The sequence below is a fragment of the Brassica napus genome, chromosome C7, assembly GCF_020379485.1.
Source record: "Brassica napus cultivar Da-Ae chromosome C7, Da-Ae, whole genome shotgun sequence".
In the NCBI taxonomy this organism is placed as follows: domain Eukaryota; kingdom Viridiplantae; phylum Streptophyta; class Magnoliopsida; order Brassicales; family Brassicaceae; genus Brassica; species Brassica napus.
The window spans coordinates 48,555,032-48,575,669 of NC_063450.1; the positions used below are offsets into that span (position 1 = coordinate 48,555,032).

The 20,638-nt window shown below is 32.2% G+C and overlaps 3 protein-coding genes across 3 annotated transcripts; all 3 read right to left on the reverse strand.

Annotated features, from left to right (window-relative positions):
* Nucleotides 1-288: 288 nt before the first annotated feature.
* Nucleotides 289-6,797, reverse strand: LOC106420887 (putative defensin-like protein 234). The gene is made up of 2 exons (XM_022706070.2): nucleotides 6,683-6,797; nucleotides 289-3,929 (listed from the first exon to the last, which is right to left on the reverse strand). Exons 1-2 carry the CDS (start codon nucleotides 6,747-6,749, stop codon nucleotides 3,733-3,735), a joined length of 264 nt encoding a protein of 87 aa, XP_022561791.1. The 5' UTR covers nucleotides 6,750-6,797; the 3' UTR covers nucleotides 289-3,732.
* Nucleotides 6,798-10,777: 3,980 nt separating this feature from the next.
* On the reverse strand, nucleotides 10,778-11,749 carry LOC106420965 (putative defensin-like protein 234). The gene is made up of 2 exons (XM_013861796.3): nucleotides 11,296-11,749; nucleotides 10,778-11,112 (listed from the first exon to the last, which is right to left on the reverse strand). The coding sequence occupies exons 1-2, from the start codon at nucleotides 11,360-11,362 to the stop codon at nucleotides 10,916-10,918; spliced, it is 264 nt and encodes an 87-aa protein (XP_013717250.2). The 5' UTR covers nucleotides 11,363-11,749; the 3' UTR covers nucleotides 10,778-10,915.
* A 7,740-nt stretch (nucleotides 11,750-19,489) lies between these two features.
* Nucleotides 19,490-20,127, reverse strand: LOC125590059 (putative defensin-like protein 234). Its single transcript, XM_048763009.1, has 2 exons — nucleotides 20,013-20,127; nucleotides 19,490-19,829 (listed from the first exon to the last, which is right to left on the reverse strand). The coding sequence occupies exons 1-2, from the start codon at nucleotides 20,077-20,079 to the stop codon at nucleotides 19,633-19,635; spliced, it is 264 nt and encodes an 87-aa protein (XP_048618966.1). The 5' UTR covers nucleotides 20,080-20,127; the 3' UTR covers nucleotides 19,490-19,632.
* Nucleotides 20,128-20,638: the final 511 nt, after the last annotated feature.

Below are 20,638 nucleotides of genomic sequence, written 5' to 3' on the forward strand. Positions count from 1 at the left end.
TGGAAGGTAACGTTCAATTTATTTTCTTAAAGCTATTTTTGGCCATTATGTGCATATGTATTTTTTTGTACAGCTCCATTATTTACATATATATATATATATATGTATTTTTTATATATATATTTATTTCATTATTATTCAACAAAGATTAAAAAAAATCGTTTTAAATTTGTAAATGAAATAATGAAATTTCTATTTATTTATGATGCAATCTAAAAACAATATTTGAAATAGTGTCATATATCTAGTATTAGTATATAAATATATATATATATATAGATATATATAATCTTTTACAAAAATATGCATTTTTCTGACAATTCTTTCATTTTAGAGACTGTTAAGTACGTAAGAGTTTTAAAAGTGGTTGAATACAAAACAGCTCACAGCTAAATATATTACGATCTATCTAAATTTGTCCATTATTTATTCAAATTCTATCTGCTGGATTAAACCGGTTGTTTGATCATAGCTTAATGTGTATAAGTTAGTTAAGGTAATACACACTTTCATTTTTCTATATTTATTTATTTATTATTTTCTTCTCCACACTTTCTTTTTTTTATTTTAACTTCTAAAAGCAAATAAAATAATTATCTGAGATATGAATTACACTTTTTTGCTAAAATATAAATTATACTTTGTCAATATTTTGATATTTGTTTTATTATTTTTCTATTTGCAGATGGACCGATCTTGTAGATTTGAAAGATACAACATATGATGGTTTATGTGGTCTCGGTCCATTATTTTTGGATGTACTAAGCAGAGAAAAAAGTATTTTAAAAGTTGGCACACATAATTTTATCAAACTAACTGCACATCAATATTAGTCAATGTTATCATAAATATTTCACTGATAATACAAAATTTCACGTTTTAAAAATAATTATTATTTAACAATACACTTATTCAATATATATATTTTTTTTTATCAGACATTCACATATTCATATTGACTATGTAAACCAAAACGGTAACTCCGCATCCATGTAAACGACGAAAGACGGTTGTTTCCTAGCACTGCGTGCTAAGTTATCCGCCCGTAGGTTCTCTGCCCGAGGTACATGAACAATATCTGAGTTGAGAAAGCTTCTCCGTAAAAGCTTGATATCTTCCAGGTAATTTTCAAATGTTGGCCATTCTGCTGGTTCCGAAACCACCTTCACCAATTAAAAACAATCAGTTGCAAATGTAACCTAAAACTGTCGTAAATTCTTCATACATTCCATTGTCCAAATCAAAGCCTCCACCTCCGAGTGAAGAGGTGAAAGAAATGTCCTTACATTCTTTGCTCCTAATAAAACATCAAAGCCCGATAATGTACTATACCATCCCTGCCCCGAAAATAGTTCCTTATCTTTCCACGAATTATCTATAAACACCATCGTCCTGGAGTTTCTAATGTGGGTCTGGGCAGTACATGTCGCTCCCTCTGCTGATCAGTGACTACATGTGCCTTAGCCCAAAATGATGATTCAAATTCTGTTAATTGAAGTGTTTCCCTTGGATCAATATCCAGATTACTAAACACTTTATTATTCCGGCCTTTCAATATATACCATAATATCCATGCAAATTGATGGTCATCCATCTTTAGATTAACTCTCCAAAAAAGATGATCCATATTACGAAAAAAGAACAAGTAGGAAAAATATTGGGATTCGATGGTATTTTAGATAATGCCCACACTTGACGTGTTGGAGGACATTCAAAAAACACAGGGTTTATTGTTTCCTCCAGATCTCCGCATCGAGCACAACATATATCCCCTTGTATTCCCCTCGCGCTAAGATTCTTCATTACCGCTATACAACCTCAAAGGAGTTGCCATAAAAAATGTTTTATCTTCGGCGGGCACCGCACTTCCCAACAGAAGGCTTTTAGTATATCCACTGTTGGTCTATAAAAATCAGGTGGTTTTTCCTTATTAGAATAGACCCGTTCCACTTGATATCCTGATTTAACCGAATATTTCCCATTGTTAGTGAAATGCCATCCATTCCTATTTTCCATCTGATTTCTACTCAATGGAATACTTTCAATGATTTTTACATCATGAGGATCCACCAAAGCCCTAATTGCCTCAAGGTTCCAAGTTCGGGATTCCGAGTTAATGAAGGAATCCACTGTGAGGTCCGGGTAACTGTTTTGAAGGTTTTTGTTTGCTGGTCTCGGGCGAGTGGCTGGAATCCAAGGATCATTCCATACTGAAAAAGATGAACTTGTTCCCACCCTTTTAATTAGTCATTTAGAAACCAAATATCTAGCAGATATAATACTTCTCCAGCCATATGACGGAGAGTAAGATCGGATCGGTTCTAGGGGTGAAGCATTCCTATAGTACTGTCCTTTAAAGACTCTAGAAAAAAGAGTATTTGACTTCTCAATCAGCCTCCACAATTGCTTTCCAAGCATCGCTGTATTAAAATCCATAAGATCCTTAAAACCTAGTCCACCATTGTCTTTAAACGCACATAACTTATTCAATATATTTTTTAGTAAAATTTACATAAACGAGGGTAAACTTTTATACAAATATTAATATTATCAAAGGAATTGTAAATCATATTTACATATAAATAAAAATAAATAAACATGAAAAAAAAATCTACCTTCTAAAGCTATATGTTCAGAGTGGTTGTTTGGCTGACTTGCCATTTGGGCGGGCCTTGTATATAAAAGGCTGCCGAATCTCTAACGGATGATCGCATAAGATCGAAACAATATTTTTACTATGAATTTATCTATATGAACGAGTTATTATGGTCAACTTATAATGCATAAAGTATCGTAGAAATCAATGAATAAAAATTGATGTATGATAAAAACATTGATAATTTATATATATACATATTTCACACATTCACGAAATTATTATTAGAAAAGAAAATATGTGTAAATTTACAATCATGATTGAATATAGTTGAGTATTTATGTTGGTTTATTATGATATTAAAAAAAAAAGACCTTTAAATTGGCAAGCAGTCTAAACCCCACTAAAACAGAAATTCGTGATGTTTTACTACGAAGAAGCTGAAGGAACAAAGGGATGATGCTAGAGAATTACATTCTGTCGAGTTTGGTAATGCAGGCTTGTAATCTAAGTGGAGACAGACAATAAGGTCATGGGACATTGGGCTGATCTCTTTGGGCTGGGTTCGGTATTGCTCTTTACTGGCCTTCCCATTCCAAGTCAGTTGAGTGTCCGGACTCGAGCGAAGGCCGGTTCAGACTCTCTTAGAGCGGAGACTGTGTGAGGCTCGTTTCACAGAGCAGCGTCCTTCTTCCGCTTTTGACGGTTGAAGGATTACGGGCTCAGGCTGTTGCCTCCCGAACCCACTATGACCCAATAAGTCGGCTCCAACTGGACAAAAAAAAGTTAGAAAAAAGAAGCTGAAGAAAACATGTCGCTCTGCAATTGCGTGATCCCATGGGATGTGATATGATATCTGATACCATACTAATATGCAAATCATGGTACGTGAGATGACTTGCAATTGCGTGAGGCCGTCATTTATTGTTTTAAAAAAAAAATATTTATTGGGGTAAAAGAACATGGTGGGCAACCACCTATAAAAATTAGGTTTATTAAGTTTGCTACTATTTTCTTATGACTTTTTTTATTCAAACTTTCTTATGATTTTAGACACAACAATAACTAGTTTGTTCTGTGTTATTATTCTCCACTATTTTCTGTTATAGAATTTTGTTTATAGGCCATAACAAAAGCTAGCAAGAGAAATTACATCGGCATAAATGTTCTTCGCCGAAGTCATCACACTCGCAACTAGAAGGCCTATTCCCTTCACCTCCTTTCTTAACAAAGTCGTTTATGCACGTTTTGTTTCCGTCGGGACCGCATCCCCCGACAAATATATCCTTCCGGCCGCATTGGTTATCCATTGGAGTCAATCCAGCTTCCACGTCTATAATTATTTTACATCAACCATACAAAATCGTAAAGTTTAAAACAAAAGAATCTAGTTATTAGAGATATGTTGGGCCGAAAGATGTGTATCTTACGAACCAAGACTGTGAAGTCCGTGAAATCCAAACTAAAAGGAAAGACTTGAAGAACAAGTTAACCACAAGATATTATTAGCATATTTACATTAAGTGTTTAGGAAAGTTAGCATTATCTAGTGTTAACATTTTTTTAATGTTACCGCTATATATATGTGTCTTGGATTATGAGGTGTATCACCTCGGTCAAGTACAAAGTACTCATGAATGGAGAGCCAAAGGGAAATATTGTCCCAGGTAGAGGTTTACGTCAAGGAGATCCTCTGTCTCTTTTCATATTTATTCTATGCACGGAAACGCTCGTTAGCCTTCTTAATCATGCAGAGAATCAAAGGAAGATAACAGGGATGCGAGTCGCACGCGCTAGCCCCTCGGTATCACACCTTCTCTTTGCTGATGATAGCCTTTTATTTTGTAAGGCGGAGCCTCGTGAATGTGAAGAAGTTATGAAAGTAGTCACGAAATATGGGAAAGCATCAGGACAATGTATTAACTTTGATAAATCCTCATTACTCTTTGGTAAGAAGATTCCTGCAAATGATCGACAGCTGATTAAAGACACACTTGGTATCCAAAACGAAGGGGGAATGAGATCCTACTTAGGAATTCCAGAGGATATTAGTAGATCCAAGTGTAAGCTATTTGCGTTCTTAAAAGATAAAGTACTACACAGAGTGAATGGATGGACGAGTAGATGGCTATCAAAAGGTGGAAAAGAAGTTCTAATAAAATCTATTTTGTTAGCTCTTCCGACATATGTCATGTCCAATTTCTTGCTCCCCATGGAGATATGTGAGAACCTTGCGAGTGCCATCGCAAAATTCTGGTGGAGTTCAAATCCACCAAAGCATGGGATCCACTGGGCTAAATGGGAGAAGATGTATGCCCTTAGAGAGGAGGGAGGTATTGGTTTTCGCATGATCCAAGAATTTAATCTTGCTCTTCTGGCGAAACAGCTTTGGCGTCTTGTACAATTCCCAGATTCACTAGTGGCGAGAGTTCTCCGGGGAAGATACTATCGATTGAGTTTGCCTTTGCGAATCGGTGCAGTGGATAGCCCATCGTATGTGTGGACGAGTATCATAGCGGCAAGGAAACTATTACTTTTGAGCATCAGGAGTAAATTGACTCAGGATATGAAATTAATGTTTGGCAAGATCCATGGATTCCTCGATTCCAGCAAGACCGGCGCGCCCCAGAGCCCCAGAAGTTAATCCAAAGATGACAGTCAGTAATCTTATTGATTTTGAAATAAAGGAGTGGGATACTCTAATACTGGAACAGTATATAGACCAAGAGGATATACCAATGATTCAGAGTCTGGCCATAAGCCCTACTCATCGACGCGATACTTTTTGCTGGAGCTACACCAAAAATAGACAATACACTGTCAAATCAGGATACTGGGTAGCTACAAATATACTGAGAGATGTTGAGGAAAAATAAGTTGTTGAGCCCAGCATAACCAAACTTCAAGCATTTGCTTGGAAAGTCAATGCACCACAAAAGATTTGTCATCTTATATGGCAACTAATTTCTGGGCAGGTAGCTGTCACAAGGAATCTGGTACGTCGCAATATGCGATGTGGTAATTACAGCCCAAGATGTGGAGAGCCGGAAGAGACGGCCACTCATGCGATCTTTGAATGCCCACCGGCAGTACAAGCATGGACACTGTCATCAACACTGTCAAGCTCTCAGACTTTCCCTACTTCGAGTATCTACACCAACATGAATTATCTCTTTTGGAGGAAGAATAGTATTATGGAACCACAAAATGACAGAGACCCATATCCTTGGATAATTTGGTATATCTGGAAAGCGAGGAATGACAAGCTGTTCAGAGGTATAGATAGGGACTCCTTGGAGTTAGTCAGATATGCAGAGAGTGAGTGTCAGACATGGTACAGTGCAAAGGATTCTATACATGTTCCTCCACAGACACAAATGGTTGAAGACACACAAGCCTTAAGCTTGGAGAATGGTTCATGGACCTCTACGGATCAATTCAGTTGAATTGGATGGGTATGGAAGGATTACAAAGGGAAGATCCAACTAATGGAGACAAGGAATTTAAGGAGGCGTGAGACGTCACTACACTCTGAACTGGAAGCATTAAGATGGGCAATGGAGAGCATGCTACAGCACTCGACATGTCAGAGATTTGGGATGGATTGCAAGGACCTGATTGCAATGGTGGTGGATCCACAAGCATGGCCAAAATTTTCAACTGAGCTGGAGGTCATTCAACTTCTCAAGATGTGTTTTCCGGACTTCAAAATTGAATACTTCTCAAGGGTGCAAAATGGAATTGCTGACTCGCTAGCTAGGAATGCCCATTTTTTTCATAGATCTTTGTGTTTTGTTAGTTATTCTATTCCGGTCTGGTTACCCAGGTCACCTCAAGTTTGAGTAATAGAATAACCCTTTGTTGCTAAAAAAAAAAAAAAAAAAAACACAACACAATAATATATCTATTCTCATATCACACAAAATCGTAAAGTTTAAAACAAAAGAATCTAGTCACTGATAATCCAACAAATTTAAAGCACTATATGTTCTATAACTTTTTCCATGGAGAACGTATTTAGCAATAGGTAAAATTTAAAGTGTAACTAATCAACAGAAACAGACAATGGATGAATGGATGCCTTACCTTTGACATTGTTCATGATGAAAAACATGAGAATACAAGAAACCAAAAAAATACTAGCAGATCTCATGATTCTTGATGTGTGAGTTTTACTTTTCACTCTTTTGTGCCAATTTATTTTCTGTATATTGTATTGGATGAGTTAATACAACCGCATATATATAGGGCGTATTCAACAAATGCCTTGGTAATCAACGTGATTCGGAAAGTATGAATACAAAGACCAAATCAAAAATAATTAATGTGAATTAACTAGTTTTAGAAGGCAATCTTCAATTTATTCTTCAAAGCTATTGGCAATATATATTAATTTTACCGTTTGAGATGGATTAGTTACTATAAAACATCAATTAATATCTTCTGTTACTCTTGGTGATATTTATTAAAAAGTAATGTTAAATGAATTCATCTCCAAAAAAACAGTTGTACAAAGAATGTAAGCTATGGTTTGGTTTCATAAATCAATCTACATGTGATGGAAACTTGGAAACCAAAGCGTTTGAAAACAGAGTATCCTTTTACAATAGAAACTGAAACCACTTCGACTTTGTTTTATCAAAGTGTGTACTCCTACCTTCCAATAAGGTTGAGATTCTGTTACGCACCATATGAAATGTTAATTTAATTCGCAGAAGTTTAGAAAAATAATGTCTAGTGTATATAGTGTCTAACTCTTATTAGTATGAGATTTTGCCATTTTGGGAAGAAATTTAAAATCAAATCTATGCGAACTTTGCTACTTTAGGATCGCCATAGAGTTGGCTCAGGATTAGAAAAAGAAAACCAACAAGTGGTATTTAGAGCTCAGAGAAGACGACACTCCGCGTCAAAAGATTATGGACGTTCTGGTGTGGAAGATACCCTCAAAGTGAACTTCCAAATGGTGTGAATCGAAAGTCTCTTTAACTAAAATGTCTGGTAAATACGGTGGTACCCGAACATGGGCCAACTCAAGAGGGAGAGAGTTTTGCGCAATACATGTGGGACTCTGATCCAAAAAGATGTCAGAAGTAAAGAGAACAAAAAGAGTCTCCGTATCATGCCTTGATCATCTTTCTTGTTTCTTTTTTTTCCGTCGAATAAACAATCAATCTTAGACTTCCTTTGCATCCACATAACATTTTGAGCCTTGCCATATTTCAAGATTTGCTAACATGACTAAGAAAACTGAAGATAGATATGACGTTAGTTTTGTTGGGATAACCCAAAATCATAAGCGCTCTTCATGTTCTCATCAGACACAACAAAATAACATAGCCACAATGAACAGACCTAAAGTTAACTTAAGACTCCCCACGGAAAAGTCTATACAACAGACTCTGCCACCATAACTTGTCTTCAACATCTCTCCGATCTCTCTTTTTTCTCTTAGTTTTGGAACAGCACCATACAGACATAATCACAACCATGACGATATAGACAAGAAAAAACCTAAATTACTAAAATCTCCACCAAAGAGCTTCCAAGTTATGACTAACTTCCCAGCCCCCCTGTGGCTTGTACCCATGAGAACCTCGAGATTATCTTTTTCTGCGCTTCGTTCCAACCTGAAGACAACAATGCCATTGTTAAAATCAGCCTCAGGCTTTTGATATGATGTTGTGTTTTTAAATAAATAAATAAAAACAAAAATACAACATTAATATATGTTTTGTACAATTTCATCAAAAACGAATCTCAACAAATATAAAATTTTCAAAATAATATTATATACATAAAAGTTGGTATTATATATATTTATATATTTATAACTTATTTTAGATTTTAAATGTTATTAAAAACAAAAATACTACATTAATATATGATTTGTACAATTTCATCAAAAACAAATCTCAACAAATACAAAATTTTCAATTAATATTATATACATAAAAGTTGGTATTATATATATATATATATATATATATATATATATATATATATATATATATACTTATTTAAAATCTTAAATGTTATTAAAAAAAATATCCGCACGGACGTGCGAATTCAATCTAGTTTATCTATATGAACGAGTTATTATGGTTAACTTATAATGCATAAAGTTTTGTAGAAATCAATGAATAAAAATTGATGTATGATACAAACATTGATAATTTTATATATATATATATATATATATATATATATATATATTTCACTCATTCACGAAATTATTATTAGAAAAGAAAATATGTGTAAATTTACAATCATGATTGAATATAGTTGAGTATTTATGTTGGTTTATTATGATATTACAAATTATGAAAATATTACATAAAATTTTACAACCCACAGTTTTATATGTTTTACGAGAGTTCATGTATGATTCCACCATCATAAACAGTCTTTGAGAGTTATATTTGCACAATGTCGATTTTTTAAAAATAATTCTGCAAAATTCACTTTTCGAGATTCAAAACTCAGATATTTAGTGTAAAATCGTTAGTAAATCATATATTTACTAGATTATAGTGGCTTTTATATATAGTTTGTTTCAAGACACCATTATAATTTACATGAAAACTCGATTGCAAAATTCACCTTTTTCGAGATTCAAAACTCAGATATTTAATGTAAAATCGTTAGTAAATCATAAATTTACTAGATTATGGAGGCTTTTCCTATATAGCTTGTCTCAAGACAACATTATAATTTACATGAAAACTCAATTGTCAAAAAATAATTTATATTTTTAAAAATATTTTTTGGTTTTTTAGAAAGTCAGAGTTTGTTTTTTTTTTTTAAGTTGAAATTTCTTAAGGTTTTGATACTTTTGTGAGTTTTGCAAAAAAATATAAGATTTATATGAATTTTTCAAAAACAATTTGAATTTTCTTTATAAAATAATTTTATAATCTATTTATTTTTCCTATTTTTAGTTATTTACTTGTATTTATTTTTTTTATTTTATTTATTTTCAATTTTTATTAACTAAATAATAACTAAAAAACTGTTATGTTTGTACATTTTATTATTATCCGTTATATTTTGACTTGATTTACTAGTTAAATCAAGCTGAATTAAAAGTGTGATGGATTATTATATATAACTGATTTACTAGTTATTTTTTGTGATAAAAGTGTAATGGATTAAAATGTTAATTATATACAATGATGATTTAAAATGTAAGTGAATGCTATTTTAATGGGTTTTTATGTGATTTTGCCAAAGAATATATATAAGGTTATTAATGACAGAATTAAAAAGAAGCCCAATACTACATGTGCTACACAAAAGCCTGATGTTCTTGAATCATTAATTGGGATGATAGACCTTTAAATTGGCAAGCAGTCTAAACCCGACTAAAACAGAAATTCGTGATGTTTTGCTACGAAGAAGCTGAAGGAACAAAGGGATGATGCTAGAGAATTACATTCTGTCGAGTTTGGTAATGCAGGCTTGTAATCTAAATGGAGACAATAAGGTCATGGGACCAGAGGCGGATCCATGTGCCAGGTTACGAAATGGGGGTCACATGCAACATGTTTAATTTATATTTTAGTGTTTTTGTCATTAGCACGTTAAGATTTTGTAGCAATTCTGATTTGGGTACACAGCTTATGACCCATAAACTGGGTTCGAAGCTCCACTAATGCATATTTTTCCTTTAAATTGGGTTTCAGTCCAACTTATGACCCCTTTTAAATCTGAGTCTGGGTCCACCACTGCATGGGACATTGGGCTGGGTTCGGTATGGCTCTTTACTGGCCTTCCCATTCCAAGTCAGTTGAGTGTCCGGACTCGAGCGAAGGCTTGCGGTTCAGGCTCTCTTAGAGCGGAGAAGACTGTGAGCCTCGTTTCACAGAGCAGCGTCTATCTCCCGCTTTCGACGGTGGAAGGATTACGGGCTGTTGCCTCCCGAACCCACTATGACCCAATAAGTAAGCTCAAATTGGATTGAAAAAAAAAAAGCTGAAGAAAACATGTTGCTCTGCAATTGCGTGATGCCATGGGATGTGATATGATATCTGATACCATACTAATATGCAAATCATGGTACGTGAGATGACTTGCAATTGCGTGAGGCCGTCTTCTATTATTTTTTTAACTTTTTTTTATTTATTGGGGTAAAAGAACATGGTAGCTAGGCAACCACCTATAAAAATTAGGTTTATTAAGTTTGCTACTATTTTCTTGTGACTTTTTTTATTCAAACTTTCTTATGATTTTAGACACGCAACAATAACTAGTTTGTTCTGTGTTATTATTCTCCACTATTTTCTGTCGTAGAATTTTGTTTATAGACCATAACAAAAGCTAGCAAGAGAAATTACATCGGCATAAATGTTCTTCGCCGAAGTCATCACACTCGCAACTAGAAGGCCTATTCCCTTCACCTCCTTTCTTAACAAAGTCGTTTATGCACGTTTTGTTTCCGTCGGGACCGCATCCCCCGACAAATATATCCTTCCGGCCGCATTGGTTATCCATTGGAGTCAATCCAGCTTCCACGTCTATAATTATTTCACATCAACCATACAAAATCGTAAAGTTTAAAACAAAAGAATCTAGTCACTGATAATCCAACAAATTTAAAGCACTATATGTTCTATAACTTTTTCCATGGAGAACGTATTTAGCAATAGGTAAAAGTTAAAGTGTAACTAATCAACAGAAACAGAAAATGGATGCCTTACCTTTGACATTGTTCATGATGAAGAAAATGAGAATACAAGAAACCAGAAAAATACTGGCAGATCTCATGATTCTTGATGAGTGAGTTTTACTTTTCACTCTTTTGTGCCAAATTATTTTCTGTATATTGCATTGGATGAGTTAATACAACCGTCTATTAAGAGGCATATTCAACAAATGCCTTGGTAATCAACGTGATTTGGACAGTGAATACAAAGACCAAATCCAATTAATTAATGGGTTGTAGCTAGTTTTAGAAGGCAATCTTCAATATATTCTTCAAAGCTATATTAGGCAATATATATATTAATTTTACCGTTTGAGATGGACTAGTTACTATAAAACATCAATTAATCTCTTCAGTAATTAATATAAGAGACTATTTTTCTGTTACCCTTGGTGATATTTTTTTTAAAAACAACTAGGAGTTTTCCTGCGCCATGCGCAGAAATAGTAATTTTAACGTAACATTTTTTATTTCAAAAGAAAATTTTGATTTATATTTCAACATTATTAATTTATATTTTAACTTCAATAGTTATAAGAAATCATAAACGTATTTTTGTAATCTTATTCTTTTTGATTTGGTATAATTATTTAAATTTGATTTGATTTAATTTTTAATAAAGATAAAATTAGATTTTATAAAAATAATTTTAATTATATTATTGTGTTTAATGATTGTTTATTTTAAATATATATATATATATATATATATATATATATATATATATCTTCCCATCTAATTTTAAATATATATATATATATATATATATATATATATTTACATATAACTATAAATTCTAATAAATTTGAGACTTTGTTTGTTTTATTTAAACTGAAAAGTCTTTATGTTAATTTAAATGATGAAGATGAACAGATAAATTTAAATAATGTTTAAATATTTAACTATCAAATTTTTTTTGGATTAGTGTTACTTTATTTAGTTTATTTTTATTAATGTGAGATACATATATACATATATATTATTATTTTAATTGTGATATATGAATTATTAATATATTTAATAGTTTACCATAAATAAATATTTATATGGAAAATTGACATTAATGATTATATATGAGTTATTTTTATTACCATATTTAAAATCCCTGCAAAAAAAAATAATAATAATTTTTTATAAAGAAATTTTACATCTCACAATTAATATGATGTCATGTCACTACTTTCTAAAATCATGTAATCCTCCTATACATTAGAAGAGAAGTCACTTTAGTGATTTCTGCTGACATGGCATTAATATAATGCTTCTCAGAAAAATTGTTATAATTCTATTGGTCAATTTTTTTGAATTTTATTTTTCATTTATTTTAATCAATCGCTTATGTAGACAAGCCCAAAACTATTGTCGATTTCGTTAAACCCATATATAGCTAAGGGATAATAATTATCGATTTAGTTTAGCCTTGGGCAAGATTTAGAACTAATACAAATATTAAAAACTTTCCTTATTATTCAAACAGTAAACTTGCGCATGTTGATATCATATTAATTACATTTGCTTAGAAAATATTTTAATGTTTCTAATTAGTAGGGGTGGGCGTTCGGGTACCCGTTCGGGTTCGGATCGGGTATTTTGGATTTTCGAGTATTTCGGTATAGAGATGTAGAACCCGTTCGGGTATTTCTGTACTTCGGGTCGGGTTCGGGTATTTTTAGTTCGGATTTGATTATTTCAGATCGGGTTCGGATATTTAGATTTTGAAAAAAAAAATTAAAATTTTCATTTCTCAAATTTTTTATATTTAAAAATATAACTTTCAGTTAACTAATTTTTTATTTTTAATAGATTGAATGGTTAATAGATTTGAACATAAAAATTTAAAACTAAAAAGGCATTAACTTAGTTATTTTTTTAAAAAAATTGGATGTAACTTTTTGTTAATTTTTTAAATAAAAAACTTGATATGCATTTTCGGATCGGGTTCGGGTGCCACTTCAGATATCGGGTAAAGTACTCACCCCTACTAATTAGGTTGTTTGTTTTTAATAACTTACCTTTCTAATATGAATTACTTGCGCAAGTTGAAATCATTAAATATGCAAATAACTTATTGACAAAATTTGTTTTTAATAACTTACATTTCTAATAAGGATTACTTGCGCAAGTTGAAATCATTAAATATGCAAATCACTTATTCACAATATGAATTACTTGCGCAAGTTGAAATCATTAAATATTATAGATTTAGTTTACCCTTGGGCAAGATTTAGAATTAAGACAAATATTAAAAACTTTCCTTATTATTCAAATGGTAAACTTGCGCATGTTGATATCATATTTATTACATTGCTTACAAAATATTTTAATGTTTCTAATTAGGTTGTTTGTTTTTAATAACTTACCTTTCTAATATGGATTACTTGCGCAAGTTAAAATCATATCATATGCAAATCATTTTTTGACAATACACATTTAATATCTTTCTTTAAACAATTTCATTATTTATTGTGCAAAATATTGTGCGTCATTAATATGAGAAATAAATCGACTGTATATATATAGGAGACACCCAAGGTCTTAAAATACAATCATTCTCTTTTCATTCTTTAAAGTATTATTCACAAATCTCTCCTCTCATACTATTAAGTTATTACGACGATGCTGCTTGTGTGCTAAGAAAAATGTGTTTAGACGCAAAGGCTCTTCATCTTATTTATGTTTTAAAGTATACGAATGTGTAATAATACGCAAAGACTCCTCATCTTATTTAGAGTTTTCTTAGCATACAAATCACATTTATCTCATCTATACTTCTATCTGTTAAAATTTTGTTATTACATGACAGTGGCGATCGAACTCCAAAACAGAAGGTGAAACTAAATGTTACAGAGGAGAAACTGTTAAACTTGATGCTGAAGTACAATGGTGGAAAGCTAAGAGCTGAGGTGCGAGAGGCTCCAGCTTTTCTGTCACCCATCTTTTATCAGAGCCTTGATTCATTTTATATTTTTTTTTTTTGTAGACAAAACTAAAAAGTGCAGTCTAGTTGCAAGACCTATTAGATGCAACAAGAATGTTAGTTCCCCGTACAAGGTAGAACCATGAACTCAACTCTTTGAGTCTTGTCTCCAAAAAGCATGTCTGATCTATCCTTTCCATGTGTTGAATACTGGTAACGACAATATGGTCTTCCTTTTTTTTATATGTAGACCAAGTCGTGAGAGTGATAGTGATCCAGAAGACCTTGAACATGCTGAGAAGCTTCGCCAAATTAAAGCAGTTATTGAAGAGGTTATTTAGTACTTTCTCTTTTTTTGTTGAATATAGTCCGGGGAAAGTATTACATAGTATCATTTAGTAATACTATCTTATATTATTTTTTCTTATGCTGAATATACTATCTTATAAGTAAGCTAGCATTATGCATTTTTTATTTAATTCATGAGGTCATTTTCAAAGCAGTCAAAAACCTAGAAAATTATTAATCGAACCAGCTACCTTTTTTTATTAGACTGGATATTAGTTCCACCAATAATCGTGGTCAACTTACCAACATGGTGCATATATGTCAAATTGACAAATATACGTTTAAGTAACCCAACCTGTAAGAGATTTAGATTTTTTTTGTGAATCTCGTGGACTGATCTATCACAAATTGGGGTTCATAGGTGAAGTTTCAAGAAATTGTTATAATTTGATTGGTCGATTTTTTTTAATTTTTATTTATTTAATTTAGATCTAAAAATTTAAGATAAGTCTAAAATCATTTAACATCACTTGCCATATAATCAAACGAATATTACAAATAACAATTTATGGAAACTAATTTTCGAAATTACAGAAAGATTAATAATTTTTTGTTTATTACTTTTAATATTTATAAACTATAAAATACAATGAACAAAATTTTATTTAAGATAATTATAATAGTTTTATACTCTACTTGATGAATTGTGTTCGAATATAATTATATAATAACTATTTTAAATATTACAAAATCCAAAAATGTTTATTAATATTATTTTTAAATTATTTATCGTTGTTTAAAGAATAAATTTATCATAATTTTAAAATAATTTATAAAATGCTTACAAAATGCAAGGCAAAGTTGCACTTTCAAGAGTTTAGTCGAGATGTGGATTAAAAATTCTAATAACTGGTAAAGAAGGGAAGCCACAGACAAAAATATTGAATGTTGTCTACAAAAAAGTTTTTCAGAATATTTCGTAGCCACGGTACGTAATTTTAATCTACTTTTTTTTCAAATACAAATTTTAAAATAAATAAACTGTTGCAATTATTTATTTTTTGTATTTGCTAGATGGGTTGTGATGAGTTAGGAGACCGATGACAGTATGTCAATTTAATATTATTGCATGTTCAATAAAATTTAGAAATTTATAAATCTATCAAATAATGTTAACCCGTCAAATTGCTTACAAAATTTATTTAGTTTTTTGCAAGTTTCTAATTGAATCTGCTTTCTTTATCGAGAAATGTACTTCATAATTTATATTATTTATGGATAATATTTTGATTTTTATTATATTTTCTTTTATTATGTCTACATAAATGTTTGTTTATTATTTATGGAAAAATAATATTATTCACCTAAAATAAAGAATTACGAAACATATACAATACAATTCTAATTAATGATAATATAAAATCTGTTACTTCTAAAACTATACACTATTTATTCTATTTTTTGAATGAAAGTCGTAAACAAACAAAATATTTTGTGACGTTGCAATTATACATACACACAATATCTGCCTCTTCATACTGACGTTACTGTGTTCTCTCTCGTGAGGTACGGGCCGAGAGAGAACACAGGGTGTGCCGAGAGAGAACACAGGGTGCGGGCTGGTCATGTTCTTATGCCCGCACAGGGTGCGGACCGGTCACCTAGTTTATTTTAAGTGTCATGTCATCTTTTTTTCAGCGAGAATGATTGTAGTGACGACATGTGTATAAATCACTTCGCAAATATAGTGTAGGGGAAGTAAAATTAATTCATCTAAAAAGACAGTTGTACTTGTACAACGAATGTAAGCTATGGTTTGGATTTATACATGTGATGGAAACTTGAAAACCAAAGCGTTTAAAAAACAGAGCATCCCGTTGGTAAAGACGGTGGTACCCCCGAACATTAGGCCACACATAAGGTACTCTGATCCAACAAGATGTAGCAAAGGTCAAGAGTACACAAGAGTCTCTGTATCATGTCTTGATCATCTTTGTTTTTTTGTCGAATAAACAATCAATCTTAAGACTTCCATAGCATCTGCATAACATTTTGAGCCTTGCCATATTTCAGGATATGCTAACATGATTAAGAAAATGGAGATAGATACGCCTGTTAGTTTTTGTCGGGATGACCCAAAGTCATAAGCGCTCTTCATGTTCTCATCAGACACAACAAAACAACATAGCCACAATAAATAGACCTTAAAGTTAACTTAAGACTCCCCACGGAAAAGTCTATACAACAGACTCTGCCACCATAACTTGTCTTCAACATCTTTCCGATCTCTCTTTTTCTCTTAGTTTTGGAACAGCACCATACAGACATAATCACAACCATGACGACATAGACAAGAAAAAAAACTAGCTTACTAAAATCTCCACCAAAGAGGTTCCAAGTTATGACTAATTTCCCAGCCCCCCTGTGGCTTTGTACCCATGAGAACCCCCTCGACATTATCTTTTTCTGCGCTTCGTTTCCATCTGAAGACAACAATGCCATTGTTAAAATCAGCCTCAAGCTTTTGAACCCTTAATGAAGCTTTATATATGCGGAACAAACGAACCTTGACATCATCAGCTGGAGACGCAGCAAACCCGTTCTGCGATTTCTTGACATCATCATCAGAACTGCATTCAGCACACACAAAGTGGTCAAGCTTCTTTGCTTCTTCAATCGTCATTCCCACACACGCAGGATGATACCTACAACATCAAATAATTCGTGGAAAAAGGGTATTAAACTCTCCTTCTCGTTGAACCAGAAGTAATCAAAGCTAATAAATGAGACAGGACATTAACTATTACCAGTCTTTGCAACCTTCATTTTGATATTTTTTCTATTTCCAAATGGATCAATCCTTGTAGATTTGAAAAAGAATCTAACAGATGATGGTACATGCGGATAAATCTTTAATGGGCGATTGCATAAATCGAGTAAGCATTTAAAAGATGAATCTATGTATGAACTAGTTATTATGGTCAACTTATCATGTATATATCATAGCCATCAATGAATAAAAATTGATGTATGATACAAACACTATAATTTATATAATTTTCACATATCCACTAAATTATTATTAAAAATGAGAAAACATGTGTAAGCTTACAATCCTATGTGAATATAGTTGGTTTAAAGCCACCAGTAAAATTAACATGAAGACTCGATATGGTAAGGTCTAACGCACCTCACTGAATCCTATAGGATATTAATAGAAACAGGTAGTTTGTCAATATCGCTCGAAGTTACATTCCTTAGCTCCGTGGGCAACTCCATTGTGTTGTTTGTCCAGTTGACTAGCACAAGAACTACCCATACAAGCCCTTCTACTGGAGCAAAGACCTTAACCTGCGCATAAAAGAAAACAAAAGAGATATGTTTATGAAATCATTCGAGAGAGAAGACTAACAAAAATCGTCGTTAGGAGGTTCACATATAAAACGTGTAATGTGAATTTAATATATTTATGCTACATACATTCTTTGGCATGATTGGCTCAACTACTCAGCATCTAAATTAATTTATCCATGTGAGTATATATATAATAAGAAGTTACGTTCCAAATGTGATTTATGTAATATGAACTCTTGTTCCAAATGTGATTATATTATCATCTGAAGTCTTGTTCCAAGTTTCATAAAAATATATGCACAAATAGTTACAATACAAATATTAATAGTATGTCGGAAGAAAATATATGAGCTTCCTAGTAGCCAAGTTTAAAAAGAAACCCACGACTACATGTGCTGAAGGAAAGCATGATGTTCTTGTATCTTTAGTTCAGATTAGGCATGGGCATTCGGGGTCCCAATCGGGTTTCGGTTTTGTCCAATCGGATCTCAGTTTTTCGGATTTATAAAAATCAGCCACATTCGGGTTATATGAAAGTTCGGTTCGGGACCGGTTTGGGTTCCGCCGGGTTCGGGTCGGGGTTAGTAAATCTCCAAAGAACCGGTACAACCCGATGTACTTTCGGGTTTTGGTCCCAATCGGTTCTTCGGTTTAAAACTACATGATTTGTATCTACTTTGTAAGCAAAACATTAATAAAATCGATTCTTCGGTTTTAAAATACTTGATTTATACCTATTTTGTAACCAAAACATAAGTAAAATCTATTCAAAAATAAGAATAGAACATCATGATCATTCAAAATCAAACGAAAGGTAAACATAGTTATTGGAAGAAATAAAATCAAATAAATGAAAGCATAAAATGAAAACCAAGTTCTCATGAAATGAGAAACATTATTCAATGAAAACAAAACCAAAATCTAAAAACTTCAAGCTTCAACCGCCACCTTTAACCATCAACCTTCATGTAATAGATAATTATTTTAGATGTTCAATAATATATTAGTGTATTTTGGATACATATTAGAAACCGAGTCATGTTCGGTACAAATTCTTTTTTTTTTGATATTTTGAATCTTTCGGGTTTTATCGGGTATCCATTTAGGTTCGGATTCGGTTCGGATAATACCCATAACCCGAAATACCATAAAACAAGATCTATTTGGTATTTACATCGGATTTGGATCGGTTCGAATTTATTTTTATCGGATCGGATTCAGTTCGGGTTTTCGGTTTCGGTTTATTTGCCCAGTCCTAATTCAGATGATGGACCTTTAAAATGGCAAGCAGACTAAAGCCACTAAAACAGAAATTCGTGTTGTTTTTACTACGACGAACGAAAGAAGCTAAAGAAGACATGTCGCTCTGCAATTGCGTGATGCCTTGGGACGTGATATGATATCTGATACCATACTACTAATATGTAAATCATGGCACGTGAGATGACGTGCAACCGCGTGATGCCTTCATTTTATTTGATTTTCATACTTTTATTTTTAAATATTTATTTTGGTAAAAGATCATGGTAGGAAACCACCTAAAATAATGTCCGCAGTTTGTAACGTTAATGGAGCTGTAAAATCTCTGAACTATTGTAGGAATCTTCAAGTTTAATTAATGGAGAACATGTTTGCACAAATAATAAAGTTTATTAAGTTTTGCTACTTTTTTCTTATGATTTTAGACACACACAACAACAAAACTAGTTTCTTCTGTGTTAATCTCCATTAATTATTTATTGTTATTGAGTTTTGTTTATACCATAACAAAAGCTAGCAAGAAAAATTACATCGGCATAAATGTTCTTCGCCGAAGTCATCACACTCGCAACTAGAAGGCCTATTCCCTTCACCTCCTTTCTTAACAAAGTCGTTTATGCACGTTTTGTTTCCGTCAGGACCGCATCCCCCGACAAATATATCCTTCCGGCCGCATTGGTTATCCATTGGAGTCAATCCAGCTTCCACGTCTATTATTATTTCACATCAACCATACAAAATCGTAAAGTTTAAAACAAAAGAATCTAGTCACTGATAATCCAACAAATTTAAAGCACTATATGTTCTATAACTTTTTCCATGGTGAACGTATTTAGCAATAGGTAAAAGTTAAAGTGTAACTAATCAACAGAAGCAGAAAATGGATGCCTTACCTTTGACATTGTTCATGATGAAGAACATGATAATACAAGAAACCAAAAAAATACTAGCAGATCTCATGATTCTTGATGTGTGAGTTTTACTTTTCACTCTTTTGTGCCAATTTATTTTCTGTATATTGTATTGGATGATATAATACAACCGTATATATAGGCGTATTCAATAAATGCCTTGGTAATCAACGTGATTCGGAAAGTACGAATACAAAGACCAAATCCAAAATAATTAATGGGAATTAACTAGTTTTAGAAGGCAATCTTCAATCTATTCTTCAAAACTATATTGGTCAACATATATATATATATATATATATTAATTTTACCATTTGAGATGGATTAGTTACTACTTATCTGTTTCATATTAAGTATCGTTTTAAGTTTGTTCACACGGATTAAATAAACAATTAATTTTGTATATTTTCTATATAAAAACACAATTACCAATATACCTAACTATATTTCAACCAATAGAAAAATAAATTGCTGAATAAAATTAATAAATTTTGCATTAAAAATCGAAAACGACACTTATTTTGTAATGAAAAAAACTCTCTACAACGACACTTAATATAAAATGGAGAGAGTATAAAACATAAATTAATATCTTCTGTTACCCTTGG

Excerpts from the sequence above, each read along its gene's own strand:
- LOC106420887 (XM_022706070.2), bottom strand. The coding sequence starts at position 6,749 with ATGAGATCTGCTAGTATTTTTTTGGTTTCTTGTATTCTCATGTTTTTC. Across the intron at positions 3,930-6,682 it reads CATCATGAACAATGTCAAAG|ACGTGGAAGCTGGATTGACT; the intron begins GTAAGGCATCCA and ends AAATAATTATAG.
- LOC106420965 (XM_013861796.3), bottom strand. The coding sequence starts at position 11,362 with ATGAGATCTGCCAGTATTTTTCTGGTTTCTTGTATTCTCATTTTCTTC. Across the intron at positions 11,113-11,295 it reads CATCATGAACAATGTCAAAG|ACGTGGAAGCTGGATTGACT; the intron begins GTAAGGCATCCA and ends AAATAATTATAG.
- LOC125590059 (XM_048763009.1), bottom strand. The coding sequence starts at position 20,079 with ATGAGATCTGCTAGTATTTTTTTGGTTTCTTGTATTATCATGTTCTTC. Across the intron at positions 19,830-20,012 it reads CATCATGAACAATGTCAAAG|ACGTGGAAGCTGGATTGACT; the intron begins GTAAGGCATCCA and ends AAATAATAATAG.